The following is a 20,986-nucleotide window of genomic DNA, read 5'->3' as shown; positions in this document are numbered from 1 at the left end:
TCAGATCAGAACGTAACCGAGTAGAACCGAACTCTCTCTAGTAATACAGTTACCACCAATGCATTTAATTTGTTTTGAAAATCAGATAACTGGGATGAAAAGACTGACCTGTCACTTCTCTTGTTTATTTGCAGACAGACATGTTTTCTTATCTGACAGCAAACGAAATCAGATGCATCATTTATAAAGGAGAGCTGGGATTACAGATTTAAGCTTCAGAATAAAACCTTTGTGAGTTGCGATGTCTCTATCAGTGTCCTCACAGATGGAAAATAATGATAAGTGTCAGGCTGGAGAAATATGATACCAGATTTACATGTGGATTAGATTCTCAAAAGCAAGACATTGGCTGTTTGCAAAAACAGATTACACGCTTACTTGGTCACAGAGAAGAGCCCACAGCAATACTTGTACTTGGCTTTATATTTGGATTGCAAAGCACTTATATTGGAGGTAAATACGGAGAAACATATGCCTTGGAGCTGAGAGGGGTGCCGGTGTGACCCCCTGCACGTAGCATCATGATGAAGAAAAGCAGAAGTGTGCTGACTGTGTCTGGAGATGAGGTAAGGCATCAGGCGGGATTCCTGAGGGCGTGTGCTGGGGGGGCTACATAGATTCTAAAGGGAACATTTCTTACTCATACGTATGATTTATGTATATTTTATTCTATTACTATTATTATTAGAGTTATTAGATCATGTAAGCATACACCATGTGCAGTCAGCAGAAACTAGTAAGAAATCAAAGTCTGTGGTGAGTAATTAGCAGAGTTAAAGGCATGAACACATAGCAGAATCCAGTAACTCAGAGATAGGGGCATAAGCAAATGACAAAAATAGAGTTAGGGGCATAAGCAGACAGCAGAACCAGTAAGAAGTCAGAGTTAGGGGCATAAGCAGGCAGCAGAACCAGTAAGAAGTCAGAGTTAGGGGCATAAGCAGACAGTAGAACCAGTAAGAAGTCAGAGTTAGGGGCATAAGCAGGCAGCAGAAACTAGTAAGAAGTCAGAGTTAGGGGCATAAGCAGGCAGCAGAACCAGTAAGAAGTCAGAGTTAGGGGCATAAGCAGGCAGCAGAAACCAGTAAGAAGTCAGAGTTAGAGGCATAAGCAGACAGTAGAACCAGTATGAAGTCAGAGTTAGGGGCATAAGCAGGCAGCAGAAACCAGTATGAAGTCAGAGTTAGGGGCATAAGCAGACAGCAGAACCAGTAAGAAGTCAGAGTTAGGAGCATAAGCAGACAGCAGAACCAGTAAGAAGTCAGAGTTAGGGGCATAAGCAGGCAGCAGAAACCAGTAAGAAGTCAGAGTTAGAGGCATAAGCAGGCAGCAGAAACCAGTATGAAGTCAGAGTTAGGGGCATAAGCAGGCAGCAGAAACCAGTATGAAGTCAGAGTTAGGGGCATAAGCAGACAGCAGAACCAGTAAGAAGTCAGAGTTAGGAGCATAAGCAGACAGCAGAAACCAGTAAGAAGTCAGAGTTAGAGGCATAAGCAGACAGTAGAACCAGTATGAAGTCAGAGTTAGGGGCATAAGCAGGCAGCAGAAACCAGTAAGAAGTCAGAGTTAGGGGCATAAGCAGGCAGCAGAAACCAGTAAGAAGTCAGAGTTAGGGGCATAAACAGACAGCAGAACCAGTAAGAAGTCAGAGTTAGGGGCATAAGCAGACAGCAGAAACCAGTAAAAAGTCAGTGTTAGAGGCATAAGCAGGCAGCAGAAACCAGTAAGAAGTCAGAGTTAGGGGCATAAGCAGACAGCAGAAACCAGTAAAAAGTCAGTGTTAGAGGCATAAGCAGGCAGCAGAAACCAGTAAGAAGTCAGAGTTAGGGGCATAAGCAGGCAGCAGAAACCAGTAAGAAGTCAGAGTTAGGGGCATAAGCAGGCAGCAGAAACCAGTAAAAAGTCAGTGTTAGAGGCATAAGCAGGCAGCAGAAACCAGTAAGAAGTCAGAGTTAGGGGCATAAGCAGACAGCAGAACCAGTAAGAAGTCAGAGTTAGGGGCATAAGCAGACGGTAGAACCAGTATGAAGTCAGAGTTAGGGGCATAAGCAGACAGCAGAAGCCAGTAAGAAGTCAGAGTTAGGGGCATAAGCAGGCAGCAGAAACCAGTAAGAAGTCAGAGTTAGGGGCATAAGCAGACAGCAGAAACCAGTAAGAAGTCAGAGTTAGGGGCATAAGCAGACAGCAGAAACCAGTAAGAAGTCAGAGTTAGGGGCATAAACAGACAGCAGAACCAGTAAGAAGTCAGAGTTAGGGGCATAAGCAGACAGCAGAAACCAGTAAAAAGTCAGTGTTAGAGGCATAAGCAGGCAGCAGAAACCAGTAAGAAGTCAGAGTTAGGGGCATAAACAGACAGCAGAACCAGTAAGAAGTCAGAGTTAGGGGCATAAGCAGACAGCAGAAACCAGTAAGAAGTCAGAGTTAGGGGCATAAGCAGACAGCAGAAACCAGTAAGAAGTCAGAGTTAGGGGCATAAGCAGACAGCAGAACTAGTAAGAAGTCAGAGTTAGGGGCATAAGCAGACAGCAGAACCTGTATCGTTATCTTTCAATCGCTCATTAATCGTGCATAAATCAGGCAGTTTAATGTCGGACATCAATCATTGCCTGAACATGCTGGTCAATCTGCCGATAATGACAGATTGGGCATGTTCGGGGATGAGGGAGGGTGTCTGCACTGAAGGACATATCATTCAGTGTGTGGCACTGCACAGTACAATGAAGGACTGTACGATAACGATATCGTTATTGTACAGTCCTTCATTGTGGAGTAGTGGATGCGCACCTTCATTGTGGAGTAGTGGATGCGCACCTTTACAGCGTTCAGAGGAACTTCAAATTTGGCTTTTCAGTGCTTGCTCTTTAAGACACTGCCTACTACACCAGGAGAAGGCTGCAGCTAGCATTTGCATATTATAACAGCCGTGACTCCGGTAAAAGACGCAGCTGCGAATGCATGCACCTCCGATTCAGGGGCTACGATAGATGAATATTGTTACCTTAATTAATCTTTCAATACATTGTGGGAGACATGCATCTTGCCTTGAGGAGAGACAAAGTGGAGAAGTTGTCCAAGCACTCAATCAGCTTCTAACTGTCATGTATCTAGCACAGTCTATGACAGTTACTGACTGGTTGCTATGGACACCTCCACTTTGTCTCTCTCCAAGGAATAGATTTACTAAAGCATCTAACAACAAAAAGTAGTGGTGTTGCTCAGAGCAACCAATGAGTTTCTGCCTATCATTTACTAGGATGCAATAGAGAAATGATTGCAAGTATCTGATTGGTTGCGATGGGTAACACCACCACTTTTTATTTTAAGAAGCAATTTACCCCCAAAGCTTAATACATCTCCCCTGTGTCTTTAACAGCCCTGTTTTTTTTTATTTTCTCCATGTAGTAGAAAGGTTGTATCTGTTGTTCAGTAACTATGGGTCTTCTATGGGACCTGTAACAATATGTGGGTGTGAAGTACATTTTTGAAAATGTGTTTTTGTGTAAATACAATAAAATTTATCAACATCATGTACAGTAGTTATGTATCATTTCTTTATAAGTACCTAATCCATTGCCTAACATTGGATGCAACCAGCTGCCATATCTGGTGTATCAGGAAAAGCAACACTTGCATAATGTATATGGTATATCTTGTCGACAGACATGTTGACATGTTCAGCATGTCATCATCAACATGGTCAACTTGCAGCATGTCGACACTGATGAAATGCAGCATGTCGACAAGCAATTGTAACCGTAATGCTAACATTAATGCTAACCTTGACCCTGAGATTTCTAATGTCGACATGTTGACATGCCATATGTTGGCATTTTAAGTGTGTCAACAGTTTGCAGATGTCATTGTTAAATGTCGGCATTTTAACCATGTCGACACCATAACATTCCACATTCTGGTGTCAACCTTATAAGTGTCGACATAGTAAATGTCCATATGATGACTGCATACAGTTCCTTGCATAGCACAAATAAGAGTGTTGACAGTGGCAGTGACACTGGGGTCATTATCACTCAGTGCACTAAATAGAGGGGCCAGGCTGCCCCCAGGGACTCTCCTCGTACTGCCGGCTCCTCCTCAGTGATCGGTAGTTGGGCGCTGCACCTATAATTTTTTAGAATGAACTCGATAATTGCTAGCTATAAACTGATTAGATGTTATGGGCAACATGTCCACCTGTCTACTTGGTAGGTTTGATACATTTACCTCATATAAAGCTAAAAAATATAGTACAATACGGTAACGCAGTCCTGCCATTTCCATCTCAAAAATATTTTCAGGATCAGACCCTTTCTCACCCAGGATGTTACTAAGACCCTCATCCACTCACTGTTCATCTCCAGATTGGACTACTGTAACCTCCTCCTATCTGGCCTCCCAGACTCCCACCTCTCTCCACTCCAATCTGTCTTCAGTGCTGCTGCTGCTCAGCTCATCTTCCTCTCCAGACGTACTACATCTGCTTCCCCTCTCCTTCAAGCCCTACACTGGATCCCCTTATCCTTTAGGACCCAATTTAAGGATCTTATACTCACTTACAGCCCTCACTCATTTCTCTCCCATTTACATATCTGACCTCATCTCCCTTCACACTCCCATCCACCCTCTTCACTCAACAAATGCATGCCACCTATCCTGCCAACTGATTACTTCCTCCCACTCCCACTTCCAAGATTTTGCCCGTGCTGCTCCCAACCTCTGGAACTCTCTCCCTCTCAGGCTCTTCATCTCTCTACAAATCTTCATATGGGCTCTCAAGACCCACTACTTCATCAAAGCCTTCCAGCTCTCATCCTAACCACTGCTACATGCTCCTTCCTCCCTGTCTACCACATCTGTCATGCCTGTTTGTATGCCCCTCCCCTTTAGAATGTAAGCTCTCATGAGCAGGGCACTCTACCCTTTTGTGCTTCACCTTACTTACACTTTCATCTACTCCTTCCTCCCCACAAGGGCATCTAACACTTGGTTGCTTATGCCTTGTTGCTTATTTGAGTGTTATGATCACTAATGCAGCATTGTGTATAAACCAAGTCCTTGTCCTGCATTGTATTGTACTGTATGTCACTGGTTTATTGTTCACTTATTTGTTTATGTACAGTACTTTGTACGGCGCTGCAGAACTCTTGTGGTGCTATATAAATAAAGGATAATAATAACACAAAAAGAAGAGCCACCACCTGCCACCCCTCTCCTTGACTGAGACAAATGTAGATTTATTATGAAACAGGAACTAATAAGGTTGAAGAGAGGTAGGTACATCACACGCAGTGATGGTGGGAGTGCCCTGTTCGGTGCCCCCTCTATCCCCTGCGCTGTCCCAGCCTTTTTTACTCACTTCCAGCGTCCTAACGGACGTTCTGACCGGTTTCACCCTAGCATGGGCTTCATCTCTGACCAGCTCTGGCCAATAAGCATAGCAGGGAGAGGAGACCATGCTTTCCATCTTTACCACCTGCCCCACTGGATACTGTGTGGACTTGTCAAAACAAAGTCCCATCCACCCCCTGCCTTCCTGCAGCATCAGGGAGGAACCGGCACCAGACAGGCAGCCGCAACAGTGCAGACGTCTAGCATCATGACGGCTGTCATGGAGAAGAGCTGGAGCAGGCAGCCGCAGACTCAATAGGACAGAAGACTAAGAGGGAATGAAGAAGAAAGGTGCCCTAAGGTAATGGGGAGATGTTTGGTATGTAAAGAACATGTGTGAAGATGTGTGCTATGGGTACAATAAAGTTCATTACATTAATATTTATATCTTAAAATTTGGCATCACGTATTTGGATGTCACTCTTCAGTGTGTCACTGCAGAAAAAAGTTTAAAAACCATCGTACCAAGTTAAGGATGGCTATTAGAGGCATTGACAAGAATGTAGGAGGCCAGTTTTGCAGAGTGGTTGTTCTTGGTGGAACCAGATTCCTGGATACAAAGATGTTAATCAAGCCACACAAACAAATATCAGTTAAAAAGACATTTATTACAAAGTAAAAGAAAATATATTATAAACACTTAACTTGCCTGTCAGCTCATCTACTTAGGACATGAATGGTTTCATTTCCAGGAGCCCCCTCCAACACCTTGGAGCTGGAATCTCGCACATCAAGAGAAAGTTAAAGGCTAAGGCTGATGAATCTCCTTTGTCATGAACTTTTTATACCAGCCTGCCATCAGGCTCCATACACCACTTACAAATATGGGTAGAAATCTGTTTCAAGCTACTCTATTGGTTAAATACTGATAAGAAAGCTACGCATGCGTATAAACCTAAAGACAACGCCTTGAGGATTTAGGGCTTGTCTAGTTTCCACATTCCAATACCACCTAATGCAATGCCTGACCACCACCTAATGCTGACCACTATCTAATGCCTGATACATTCATAAAAGCACTGCACACAACATGACTTTCAGCAGCCATTTTCTGAACTCCCATTACAGCGGTCGTCTGCATCTTGGAGTGGGTGGCAGAGGAGGAGAGACCAGGGGTCCTTTTGCAAACGGCATGGAAGGCACAAGGAGGGGAGGACTGAAATCCTGTCCCAGAAGGAGAAAATATTAGTGCAGGTCCACCAGGCATGTAAAAATAAAGAATTTTCCTATGTGCCCACATCCATGCCAGCAGGTAGAGACTGGGATAAAATCTATGGTAGACCACTTTGATTAGAGTGGATATTGAGCTGGAAGCCACCTCTTCTCTGATGGTCTCCTGTAATCATCATCCCCTGGTAGGGGCCGCAAGTCTCTCTGCCATTCTCCCTAATTTATTGTTCATCTGTAATGCTCTGTACATTATGGGAATCTAGATACAATTAAATAACACAATAACATGAAACAGAAGGTAAAGCTGACCCTGCTGAAATACAAACCAAGGGGTGTGGGGAACAATTGACGCATAACGTAGTGGATTAACAACTGTGGCTAGTGATGGGGAAGATCTGTGTAGCTGCTGCAAGGGAGTAGAAGGTGGAGATATGAGAAATGAACCATCAAAACAGCCAGCTGCTGGCCACCAAGATTATCCTCCACCATTCTCCTCAACAGAAAATATGTCCTGTTCTGGAATAGGATTTCATATTTCTCCTGCATGAGCAGTCCTGTGGTCAATCACCAGCTCAGAGCAGCTGGCACATAGATAAATCTGGAAAGGGCAACTCATCTTTAAGATATTCAGAAGGTCCTCATCAAAAAGCAGCCATTAAGACTTTAGTGTGCCAGCCAGTCTCAAGAGCAAGGGTGTGAAATTCAATGGAATACTTGCCAGTGGTACATTCACCCTGAGATATGCAGAAATGAGCTGAAGAAGCAGAGCTGAGGCCTGGGGGTAAATTTACTAAGATTCGAGATGGTCCCGATTTTCAAAGTGATTTATCTCGCTGGAATTCGCCCAAATTCGGGTGATTTAATCCCTTTTCTTTTACCAAATTTACCAACAGGCGATTTGAGGCTAAACAAATTTGCCGATGGTAAAGCAGAACGAGATATCTCTACCGAGTAACTCATTTTGCAGGAGATTAGTTACCCGAGATTGCAGTGTTTTCTCTCTGCAAATCTCTCCCGAGCAAGCAGCCAGCACATATCTGTGAGATATGTGCTTGCTGCTTGTGTTTTAACCCTTGTAAAAATTAGAAATGTTTTTTAAAAAAATTACGTGAGGCCCCCTCCCAAAACACTAACCAGCCCCGGGCTTGCCATCCTGTCCAGGTTCTTAACATTACAGGGAAAAAAATGTGTAGGGATCCCCTGTAATGTAAGAACCAGCACAAGGCTGCAGGAACAGAGCTGGTTTTAAATATACGGCGACAAAAAATGACGTGAGTTCAACCGTATATTTAAAATCAGCCCTGGACCCCAATAAAGGGGTCACCCTCTCCAGGGCACCCCTGGCCTAGGCTGATAGTGGGTGGTGGGTGGCGGGTTGATTGTGTTAGGTGAAGTGTAAAAAATAGATGTATCATCATTGTCTTTACAGTGGAACTACAGGTACCAGTGGGCCCTTAGTGCCCCGCATGCTGTGGTTCTCCAAGTACCAGCATGCGGGGGAGGCTTGCTGTGACCTGTAGTTCCACAGTAAAGACAATGTTGAAAAATCTATTTTTTTACACTACACCTAACACAATTAACCCACCACCCAGGGGTGGCGGGGATAGCCCCGGGCTATCAGCCTAGGCCAGGGGTGCCCTGGAGAGGGTGACCCCTTTATTGGGGGGTCACCAACTGCCCAGGGATCCCTGGTCTGGGCTGACTAACAGTCAGGGCTGATGCTGCGGCTGGGGGGCCCGTTGAAAGGGCACCCCTGGCTGTGGCATCAGCCCTCCATTAGAAAGGGTCCAGGGCTGGTTTTAAATATACGGTGGAACTCACGTCATTTTTTTCTCCGTATATTTAAAACCAGCTGTGTCCCTGCTGCCTTGTGCTTGTTCTTACATTACAGGGGATCCCTACACATTTTTTTCCCTGTAATGTTAAGAACCTGAACAGGCTGGCAAGCCCGAGGCTGGTTAGTGTTTTGGGGGGGGGGACCTCACGTCTTTTTTTTTTTACAAATTATCCTTATTTTTTCCAGTTACAGAAATAAACATACACAAATCACAATGATTTGTGTATGTTTATGACCATCTCGCAGCTCAGGGGGTTGAGAGTTTGAAAAGTGATTTTGACAGAGTTTGCTCATATCTCACCCGAGCTTGTCATCCCGATTTTTGATAAATTTGGTAGATGTATGTTTTAGGTGAAAAGTACTTCCGATTTGGCCCGATGATGATAAGATTCGAGATTGCTATCTCACCCGAGTTTTACGAGTGAGATGAGAAAAATCTCTCTCTAACTCTCCCGACTTCGCCTTTAGTAAATTTGCAAGCAGGGAAAAAATCAATAAATCACCCGAGATGGTCATCTCGACCTATCTCGATTCTTAGTAAATTTACCCCTAGATGTCCACCAGGTCATATAGGATATTTTGGAGCTAGACCATATTTGCAGAGGAGCAGCAGTTTGCATAGGCATAAGAGAAGATAACACATTAATTGGACTGAATGAAGGTGTTCCTAGTGGGGTACAAAGTAAGAGCACTGTTACACCTCATTTTATTTTGGACATCCATGCTGTGCAAACTCATTCCCACTCTGCTGAAGGATGTGATTCTGCAACGTGTGAAGAGCCAGTCTTTTCCTTTACTTTTAATGAGATCCTGCAGCATTCTGTGTAATGCCATAAAAACTTCACGTACAGTGCAGTGTTTAAAAGAAAGTAAAAACACTGAGGACCATGTAGCCCTCCAAAACATCAGCCAAACCTTGCACTAGATAGTCAGGGCTAGATCCCACTATAGATCCAGTGTGTGCAGTCCCCCTGCAATACTGAAACTCAACCCCAAACTGGTCAGCACAGGACTGGTCTCTCTACCTCAGGACTGCTATAAGTGACTTTAGGCAAGGTGAAATCTATATTATCTACCTCCAAATTCCATGTTCTGTTGGAGAACTGAGAAATAAAATGTTATGTTTTTATTCAGTAAAGACAATGGGGCCTATTCATCAACACTAAAATAAAGTTTTTAAGGACATTTTCTTTAATTACCGTTATTTTAGTATTCATGAACACACTTAACACAGGAGATATCACTGATATCTCCTGGTTAAGTCCGCCTGCGTTAATTTCCACACTCCCCATATAATAGTACATTAATATGGGGAAATTAGGTTATTCAGCAAATTCTGAAAATCAGGTATTTTCGTTATTTGATGGAGTTACTATCCGCCACTGTGAGGTGGCGTATAGCAGGTGACACTTACCTGTGTCAGCGTGGGCAGGTCCTCCTCAGCTCCCTCTGGCGCTCCCTGGTCTCTCCTCTGGCTCCGGTGGCTGTTCTGACACATGTTCTCTAGGCAGAACACAGTTAAGGTGCCCAAACACATAGCGATCTGCACACGATCCCATGATATGTGCGATTTCCCCTGAACTCTCTCCCGGCAGCTCTACACACGATTTGGAGTAAAAAGCATCCAGTCTGACTTAAGATCTATCTTGCATCTTAACTTTTTTTTTTTATTTCAGTGCATTGTGTCCCAGATTGTCAGATCTGCCCTACAGCACGGCAGATCTGACGATGCGATGTGCGACCGGCTGGGATGCGCATCGCATCGTGATCGTGAGTGGGGACTCACGATTTACTCTCAATTTGGCCAATGGTTTACACGTTCTGTCGTTCCAATGTGCTGGAATCGGCCAGATCGGGTAAAATATCGCTATGTGTGTGGCCAGCTTAAAGTTTTGAAAAAAGAAAAACAAAGTTTTGTTTTTTTTCTTAACTTTACTGTGTTCTGCCTGGAGAACACAGTGTCAGAACAGCAGGCGGAGCCGGAGGCGGCTGCAGTGGGCAGGTAAGTCGGGGATGGGGGGAAGGTGAGCAGAGGGAGGATGGGGGGTTGGGGGGGACACACAGAATTATCGCAGCTGTAAGCAGTGCTGCGCATGCGCTGCTTTTACGGTTGTAACGGTGCATGCGCAGCACAGACTCCAGCTGCGGTAAGTTAGTGTAGAGAGGGAAAACTATCTATTTCCTGAAAAGCTGTCATCGCAAAAATAACAGCTTTTCGGAATAGATAGTTATGGAGAGGAGGAATGATTAATTCCTCCGGTAATTAGGTAGAACTCCATGCCAGTTCTAAACCTAATTACCTCCAGAGAAATTTTAGTTATGATGAATAGGCTCCAATGTCTCTGGCAATAAAAGTACCTGGAAGTTCTATGCAAAATAGTATTTCCATGAGAGGGTGATAATGGTCCTCCTGACCCAAGCACATTTCAAATGAAAGAACTTGCTTGCTATTAATGGTGTCTCTTCAGAGGTTAAGATGGAAGATTTAAGCTTCATTGAATAATGGAACATCACGGCTCTGTTGAATTTATAGATTAGACCTCTGATGTTCAAAGGGATCACCTTGAAGTCGGTCACGCTTTACAGTCTAGTAAAACACAATTAACAATAAAAGACAAAAATAAATGTATGGGCATAGCATGAGCTCTTGGTGTAATTGTCCCAGTGGGTGGAGAGGGGGCTGTAGTCAATCAAACTGATGAACTGAAAATGATAACCTCAAAAACATACCCTACAGCTTCCAGAAACGTAACCTCCACATTGTTTTATATCCCAATGAAAACTTGTATAGTCCTGGAATCCTGGATGCAAATGCAATGTAACATTAAATACGAAGCTCCTAACTTGATATCTAGTTTCTGGAAGCCCAAGGGTTAGCATGAGCATTCCTGCAGTATATGAATATATGTCAGTGATGTTTAAGCTGGAATAGCAATTCTAAATACCCTCAGAAATTATGAGGTGGAGCATCTGTCTTCAAAGAAAGATTACTCAGCACAGTCTCCTGGGGAGATAAATAAGCTGGGAAGATCCCTACCTTTGGATTTTATACTAGTGTATAGTTACATCTCAGTTTGCCAGTCTTCTTTGCTTTGGGGAGAATGACATTGTGGTGCCAATTGCTCACATACTACACCAGAAAGAGCCATGAAGATATCATCAAGTGTAAAAACTCCACAATACGGTATAACCTTGTTTAGGTAAAGAAATCCATGGATTGGTCTAGGTGTAATTCAGGCACCTGCTTTGGCAGCTGAAGATCTTGGTATTTTTGTTTTCATTCTGATTTTGGTGTCAGCTGCAGGTCAGTCTTTCAAGATCTTAAGTTGCCCATTATGGAAGAGTCTCCACACTAAAGCTGCCCACAAACATAGCGATTTTTCACCCAGTTTGTCCGATTTCGATGAATTACGCAGATGAATCGTGCAAAAAAAACCAACAAATCGTGATTTCTACTCACGATCACGATGCCGATGCGCGGCCCCGCTCGTCGTACCTCGTATCTTCTGATCTGGTGTGCTGTAGGCCAGATTTGCCAATCCGGGACATGATGGGTGGCGATCGTGAGGTTTTTTTTTACTCACGATGAATCGTACAATTCATCGTACAACGCGAAATTTGACTGACAGGAGCCTGGACACGCCCCTCCGCCATCTTGTGCAGCATCGTTTGAGATGAGGCTATCCCAAGAAAACAGCAACTTACATTTTAATGCCTATCCACAGCAAATGTCCCACTGGTACGGACACAAAATCAAGCTGAGGCTGTCACAGGCTGATTATTGGACTGATACTGGATGAATTAGGCTCTAGAATTATGGAGATGACTTGATATCACTGGTCTGGAATCCATACTGATCACAGGGGCAGACCTAAGTGTGTTCTCTAAGTATGTCCTCATTAATAGCTTGCCCCTCTGACATTCTAGTTAGTGATTGCAACTGAAAAAACCTACGAAATTCTCAATAATATATGCTACGATGTAGATGTATCCAGTAAGTTATTATTTTTCATATAATGAATTTCTGTTTATTAGTTTAGTTTCGTTATCATGCATCTTTATTGTGCAATGTACTTACTCCTCTATACCTTTAAAATTTGGAATTGTGAATTAGGAAACCTGCCCTTGTCTGTCCCACTAGACATTCTTCCCGGCTGCAGACAAGGTGTTGGAGATTGCAGTGAGACAGCTGGAAACTGTTGACTGAAAAACTAAGCAAGGGGATTCTCCAATGTGCCATTTGCTGTTTGACTTGCTCAGCTCTGTTAGCACTTTAATTCCCGGTGTGTGATTTACAGTAGCTATATCAAGTTATCTGCCCCCGGAACACTGTTTAATCCATATTGGAAGCCATAATAGGTTAATGGTATTACACAGTGGTTGTTCAAAAATGAATCCTATAGACACCCGCCCTCTACTGTCCATACTTGTACTGCAATACAAACATTTCAAAATATATTCATTCAAGCTACGGTGACTAAGGGCTCTATTTACTACAATCCGCATTTGTAATGCAGATTGTAGTGTGATATTATCGACTGAATTCGCATTGCGAATTCAGGCAATATCACAGGGATTTACTACAAATCCCTTGCAGGGACAGAACTTGCGAGAAAGCTCTGTCCCTGCGAATCCCATCTGCATACTAGTCACAGTATTTTCGCAAAAAATACCGTGACTAGTGCCCCGCACATGCGCCGCCCGGCCGCCGCTGCTACCCCCCGGCGCTAAGTCCCGCCCCTGTCATATGGTGTTGATAGGTGTCAGCTGTGTGTGATGGAGGTCGGTCCACAGGACAGATAACTTTACCAGGCTTATTAACTGGCAGATAGTAGGGTGCAGGATAACACAGGGATACTGCAGGTATGCACATATAACTAGGACTAACAGATCCAGACAGAAGCTTATGTGATTAGTACAGTGGTGTTTTAGGGTAGCACACACCTGTATTGTACATTCGCTGGTGGCCCTGTAAGTAGTGGTGACACAGGGCCTGAATCAGAGGTGGCCGCAGGCGTGTTTGGGTCTTTATGCTAATGCCGAGGCCAACTCAGGTCATACTGGGACGTCCACTTGCAGCGGCACTAGTCTGTCTTTAGACGCATCATCTGTGCCCCATCGGTCGCACAATCGAAGCTTGCCCCAGCCCTATGGCAGGTGCAATATCTCCCTCTGAACATGGCATCCTGTATCAGCGCTACTGATACTGCGCTACTGATACAGGATGCATACTCTTTAGATGAAGCCGCAGTCAGCAAGATGCCCGCGTCTGGTTAGTCACCCCATGTTACCTGCCAGGAACGCCTACTGAAATCCACAGCAAATTCGTTCTGTGTCTCCCTGCGGTAACCATTGGGATGCGTGCACAGTGCTAACATCAGCCAACTGCGTGCATATCAGCATTGTGTGCAGTTAGCGTCCACCCCTGAATCATGCCCCCAGTGGCACCTATGGTACCTATGTATGATCCAGTCTCCGGTGCAGTGAGACGCTCAGGGGTACGTCCTGTCTCAATGGAGAAGGAGAGAGGATATGTGTGGGTAGGCCGCACACTTGGATCAGTGGTCGCGCAGTGGGGTGTAGTAGGTATTACCGCCGGCCGCATGTCCGGCGGTTCAAATGCAGAAAGCTGCAGCCTGGCAAGAGTGAAAATCCTGATAGTCCCTAAGGTAAGTATCGCTAACCTAATTCCTCCCCCTAACCCTCCCTTAGGGGTGCCTAACCCTAACCTCCTCCCCAAGTGCCTAACCTTAATCCCCACTCTAAGTGCCTAAACCCAACCCCCCCTTCCCCGCCGCCTAAACCTAAGTCCCCCGAGGCGGTGCCTAACCCTAACCTCCCCCCGGGGGTGCATAACCCTAACCCCGCCTTCCCCTAGCCTAACCTAACCTCCCGGGGAGGTGCCTAACCCTAAGTCCCCCCCGGGAGCCCTAAACACGGCCGTCCGTGCCCGGCATCACTTCGATCAGGATGCCGGGCGTCGAGTGGTGAGTGCCATCCTTTAAAACACATAAATTGCTGGAGATCCTGGGATTATGGTATTGCAGCTGATGTGCACCCCTTTGACGTGTATGGACCGTGCCTGATGTGAGTGCTGGACTCTGGATATGTGTATATATATATATATATATATATATATATATATATATATAAAAAGGCCGGCACTCCAATTTAAACACGATACTTGCCCAGGTGCCAAGAATTGATGAAGGTTGAATATATATATATATATATATATATATATATATATATATATATATATAGCACAATGTTTGGACAGCACTCCCGGCTCACAGCAGCAAAGAAGAATATGCTCACTCCAATTTAGATGTCAACGTTTCAGAGAACTCTTTTATCAAGCCATGGATATAAAGCACAACACATACATTTATAATACACTCACCCAATGTGCAAACCTCCATCAGCGCGGACCCCAGCAGACCCGATGATGTCATCCAGCGGCACCCGGCGTCAAAGCAACCACTGGGGTACCCACTGATCATGTGACCCATCACCACAGCAACATACGGTGTAAACAAAATTATAAAATGTAAATATACAATCAATCAGTCAGTTGCTGAACAGATTGAGGACCTGTAACAGGAACATAGAATCCTACTAGTTCAACAGACACAGGGCCTGATTCAGAGCCGGACGCTCTGACCAGAGCGCTCGCTCTGAATCAGGGCCCTCCTACCTAACATTGGAGCGGCCTCTTGGACGCTCGCATAGCTGTGGGTTACCACCCACAGCTTATGCGAGCGTCCATGATGATGGTCGCGATGGTCAAGACCATCGCGACCATCGGGCTTGCGACGAGACCCTGCGGTAGGGTCTCGCTGCCGCAAGCCCAGGAGTGATTTTGGCTCTATCAGAGCCAAAATCACTCCCACTGACATCACTAGTGATGTCAGTGGGGCCGGACCCAGACGGTAGGCGTTCCCATGGGAACGCCTCCGTCTGGCAGCCACGCCGCCGGCATGCCCACCAAAGGGGGCGTGCTGTCACCATCGACAGCACGCCCCCTTTGGTGCGAGACCCCGAGCGACGGTTACCCCGTCACTCGCCGGGTCTCGCGCATGCGCACGACGGAGCTCCATCCGTCGTGCGCATGCGCATTTGGGTACCATCGACCCGCTTGCGTGTGTCCTGCGCTCGCGAGCGGGTCTGAATGAGACCCACAGAACAGTAGCAGTATATGGATAAATCTAAATGGCAGATACCTAAAAAATGTCTACTGAATACTAACTTAGCACACCAGGGGGAATTTACTAAATTGTCATAAAAATTAAGGAAAAATAGACAATTAATCTGACAAGTATAAACTCACTAAAATAAGAAATAGGGAGATCAAAAAATTTCAAACTGTTACAGTCTTCGGAGATGCCTCTTAAGGGAACCGTCTGGAATCCGGATAGACAGGGAGTTACGAAAAGCAGGTGTAGAATCTAAGGTGCCAGGAAGCCGATGGTTCGGCCGGAAGGAGCCTTGATAGCTGAATATCCTGTTTGTGGAGCAGGAACTGCTAATACAGTTTAAAGTGACACATAAGTCGATGGTGTGGCCGATAATGCGACCTGCGAGTTAGTTCTGCGGCTAATGAGCCGGTATTGATGGTTAACAGGCTGATGGTGCGGCTAAGGGGCCGATGGTGCGGCTACTGAGCCGGTATTGATGGCCAACAGGCCGATGTTGAGGCCAAGGAGCCGATGTAGATGGCCAATGGAGCGGCCAAGGGACCGATGTTGCGGCTAATGAGCCAATGTAGATCACCAACAGGCTGATGGAGCGGCCATGGGGCCGATTTTGTGGCTGACGAGCCGGTGTAGATAGCCAATAGGCCGATGGAGCAACCAAGGGGCCGATGTTGCGGATAAACAAGCCGATGTATATAGCCAATAGGCCGATGGAGTGGCAAAGGGGCCGATGTTGCGGCTAACGAGCCGATGTAGATAGCCAATAGGCCGATGGAGCGGCTAAGGGGCTGATGTTGCGGCTAACAAGCCGATGTAGATAGCCAATTGGCCGATGTTGTGGCTAACATGTAGATGTAGATAGCCAATTGGCCGATGGAGCAGCCAAGGGGCCGATGTTGCGGCTAACGAGCCGATGTAGATGGTATCCGATGGTGCTGTGGCTAGGCGAGCCGGAGGCAGCTCAGAGCTGACAGGGGAAACAGGTCTGCGACGAGGGAGCGCCCAGCGCCTGGAGTCAGCTGCTGCTGCGGAGAGCCACCGGCAGCATGGAGAGTCGGGGAAGCTGGTTCGAGATGGGGAATCAGCTGAGATGCGGCTGAAGTCGGTCCGGATACAATGGAGCGTGGAGACGGCAGAACAGCAGCGTGTCAGGAAGCAGGTAAATGGAGCGCTGACCATGCAGCAGCCGATGCGATCAGGAATCCAATATAGTCGGCAAGGCAGCATGGATCCAAATGGGTTTAAATATCCAGGAGCACAAATCAATCAGCTGGTGCAATCATGACCTTACTTCCTGGGGCGTGCCTGATTGTCCTGGCATGGGAAAACACTGGATTAACCCCATCCTGTCTGGGCACTATTTAAGAGGCCAAAATGCAGTTGGTAACACAAACTAATGGATAAATTCATAAAAAGCACGACATGGAGAGCATCTCATTCAACCCATGTGGTTGAACAGTATTTAAAGTGTGGATCCATCTTGACTCCCGTTGTAATAATAGGTGACCACAATCTCTCCCTCTGCGTTGTACTGGCACATAGTCAATAATTTTGTATTTGATTGTAGATAATCCATGTTTATAGTCGCTGAAGTGTCTAGTGACTGGCTGGTTGCACTCTTTCCCTTCAATTGCTGCCAGGATGGCAGATCTCTGGAGTGCTATCTGCTCTTTAAATTGGCGGGTGGTCTTGCCCATGTATAACTAATCACAGGGGCATCTAATACAGTAGACCGCATAGTTGCTGGAGCAGGTCAGAGGGTATTTAATCAGAAATCTTTTGCCTGAGTGTGGGTGTGCAAAAGAGTCCCCTATTTCCAGAGAACTACAGGTAATGCAACCTAAGCACTTGTAATTACCTGGCTTGCGAGTAAGGAAGTGAGATGGGTACTGACTCTTTAAAGGTGTAATATCATTACGGACCACAAAGTCTTAGTTTTGCCATAAGGCAAAAGTGATAATTAAGTGGCTCGGGGAACAAAACATCGGAATTTTGAGTCCATGGCCAGGAAACTCCCCAGACTTTAATCCCATTGAGAATTTGTGGTCAATCCTCGAGAGACGGGTGGACAAACAAAAACCCACAAATTCGGACAAACTCCAAGCATTGATTAGGCAAGAATGGGCGGCCATCAGTCAGTATGTGGCCCAGAATTTGATTGACAGCTTGCCAGGGCGAATTGCAGAGCTCTTGAAAAGGAAGGGTCAACACTGCAAATATTGACTGTTTGCATAAACTTAATGTAATTGTCAATAAAACCTTTGACACTTATGAAATGCTTGTAATTATACCATAGTAACATCTGACAAAAAGGTCTAGAACACCTAAGCAGCGAACTTTGTGAAAACCAATACTTGTGTCATACTCAAAACTTTTGGCCATGGCTGTATATTGACTTTTTAGGAAGAGCATCGGGGGAAGCTGCTTTTTATTTGTATATATATATATATATATATATATATATATATATATATATATATATATATATATATATATATAGTAACACGGGGTATTGAAATGAGGAATCCAGACAGGCAGGTACTCTGTAAAGCAGTGTCTTTTTTTTGCACCAGACACTGCTCTTTGGCATACGTGAGTTTAGGCCTGCACACATACACACAATTTTGTATGCTCTCCCAGCACAGCCCTTGGACCCTGGCACTACAACACTGTGTCCCTACTTCCTGGCTGCTACTCAGTATCAGGGCAACGAGCATCAGGTGTGTGAGAGTTTTAAACCCTTCCTGTGCTCCAGTGATTATTCCAGCTGGGTCTGTGTAAATGTGAAAACTTGGAATTCCACACCACACAGGTTTCACTCCAGGCTCCCTTGGAGGGAGCGGATTCCACCAGAATGTGGGTAATTCAAGTGAGAGACAGTCGCTCTCACCACAAAATATACACACACATATACATATTATTTATATATATATATAATGAATAGCCCAGCACTCCTCTTCCAATATAAGTAGATGCCACAGTGCCCGCTGCATAGCAATACAAACACCTCCAGGTGCGGCACTCGGTGGACTTATATAGTTTGAACACAGGAGATCAACATATGAACTGAATACTTAAACGCAGGTGGTCAGGGTATAAACTGAATACTTGAACACAGGAGGACAGCGTATCAACTGAATACTTGAACACAGGAGATCAACATATGAACTGAATACTTGAACACAGGAGATCAGCATGTACTGGGAATTGCTAGAGATTGCACAAAGAAACACAGAGAAATGTGGATACAGGCATGTTCTGGGAATTGCTAGAGATCCAGTTGAGAGCTAACTAGTAATTAGTATGAAAGCTGACACCACAGTAACACAGGAAGGGAGCTGGGGAACCGAACAGCACAATAATAACAATACAGGAGCTGTTACATGAAACACTGGAGTTCTGTGAGAGCTAAAGTAACATGCTGAGAATTAGCATGGGAGCTAATACAAGTAAAGGCCCCCATACATCAGCAATTGATTGCGGCATTTATGCAATTTGCAATTGATTGTTTATAAAAATCTTTCCCTTTTTCAATCGATTGCAGAATTGCCACAATCGATTGCTGATGTATGGGGACCTTTAACACTGGAGAACAACGAGAAGGCTGAAGCAACACACTGAGGGATTAACACAGAGAAACACTGTTGAGTATCACAGTCACTGGAACAGCGAAGTTGAACAGCAATTCCCTGTTCCTGGAGTCAGACTACCCAGCTACCCCTGGGTAGCTGGTCATTGGATCAGAGGATCAGCTGAGTGACCACAGGCCTACCATTGGGAGAGACTAGTCAGGTGATATGGACCAACATGGCCGTGCCCACGCCCGGCACCCCGGGAACCAGGACATACGCACGGAAGCCCTAACAGACCCTGGGGAGAATACTCAGCCACCACTCACCTCCACTCCCAGCGAATGAACAGCGGCCGATCCCTGGCCGCAACCTGACAGCAACACAGTGTCCCACATTAACTGGGGTCTGGAATCCAGGGATACCATTGTGCAAAAAGCAGGGTACAAAGCACCTACACTAGAAACCCCATGCTCCATAGGCTCTGTTTTCCTATGACAGTCCCACCTTACATGACCTGGCTCTCCATACTCATAGAAAACAACCATGGCATATCCAGCGGTGCTTCCTTGATGAGGGGTGACAGTCGGGGTCACAGGCCAATAGGGTGCCATCTTAATGGGTCACTCATTCCCTGGATTCTAATCTGGCATTTTGTCATATTTCCTGTGGTCTCATACCGTTCCAACACTGTACTTAATTCCCCTAGATTTTGAGGATCAGCGTGTAGGACCCAGCGCTGCATATTCCACCCTAGGGTTCTTAAATTTTGGCCAACAACCGCCATCTCTACAATCTGAGCAGCAGTCTTCTGGCTGGAGTCAACTCTGCCCCTGTCTGACAAGTTCTGCAACCTGCTTCAGAATAGGGACCCCTGGTAATAGGGTCCATTCAGGGAAGCGCTGCCCTTTCCCAGAAGGAGTGAGACCTGGCCTGGCCAGAATGGCACTTTTGAGTAGGTCATATTTCTCTGCATCAGCAGGGGACAAATCAGCTTAGGCTTTCTGAGCCTCACAAGTAAGATAGGGGGCAAGTCTATCAGCCCAAGTATCTGCTGGCCACTTTAAACACTGTGCGACCCTCTCAAATATCAGCAAATACACCTCTGGGTCATCTGAGGCAGACATTTTCTTCAGATGCCCAGCACTTGTCGTACCCACTGACTGGGTCAGCAATTGGCAATTGCAACATGTGTTCCTCTGTCTTTTGGTGAGAGGCCAACAAATTTACTATAGTAAGAAAAACTTCCTCCATTATTATAGTGGGAGGTATATGTACAAGTGTAGGTGCTTTTAGATAACATGCCAGTTTACACAAATAAATATCTCTCTTCCAGCAAAGCAACTGTAAATCAAGCTTAACACAGAAAAAGAAAACACTGCCTTTTTTTTTCTTCAGCAATGCAGGGGTTAAACAGAACACAAACTTTTTTTTCCTTTTTCAGCACTGCAGTCCTTAATTTGACTTCAGTATACACGCAATCAGCTTTTGCACAATAAGTTATACAATGCCCTTAATATAACTGCGTTCTTTCTGGTTCGCCAACCTTACTCACGTATACTGAACGTTTGTCTGGTCAGATCCTTCGCTATGTTGTAGGCATCTAGCGATTGCGCTGCAACACAGCAGTACAGAGTCCCGTATGGGCCACCACATGTAACAACGGGTATAGAAATGAGGAATCCAGACAGGCAGGCACTCGGTAAAGCAGTGTCTTTTATTGGCACCAGACACTGCATTTTAGCATACGTGAGTTTAGGTCTGCACACATACAGGCACGTAACAGAAAATAAACAAACAAACATAAAAGTCCCAGCACTCCTTGAGCT

The 20,986-nt window shown here is 45.4% G+C and overlaps 1 protein-coding gene across 1 annotated transcript in view; it reads left to right on the top strand.

Annotated features, from left to right (window-relative positions):
• Positions 1–492: 492 nt before the first annotated feature.
• Positions 493–20,986, top strand: part of LOC148515423 (3',5'-cyclic-AMP phosphodiesterase 4B-like) — a gene marked incomplete at its 3' end in the record, with an annotated part of 643,191 nt that continues 622,697 nt past the window's right edge. The window contains exon 1 of the mRNA XM_088479880.1: positions 493–566. Within this exon, the coding sequence (XP_088336006.1) occupies positions 522–566 (45 nt within the window). The remainder of the gene's footprint in view (positions 567–20,986) is intronic.

The sequence above is a fragment of the Taudactylus pleione genome, unplaced genomic scaffold (genome assembly GCF_031769625.1).
Source record: "Taudactylus pleione unplaced genomic scaffold, aTauple2 ptg000248l, whole genome shotgun sequence".
In the NCBI taxonomy this organism is placed as follows: domain Eukaryota; kingdom Metazoa; phylum Chordata; class Amphibia; order Anura; family Myobatrachidae; genus Taudactylus; species Taudactylus pleione.
The sequence above is the reverse complement of the archived record's forward strand: the minus strand, read 5'-3'. Positions and strand labels throughout refer to the sequence as shown.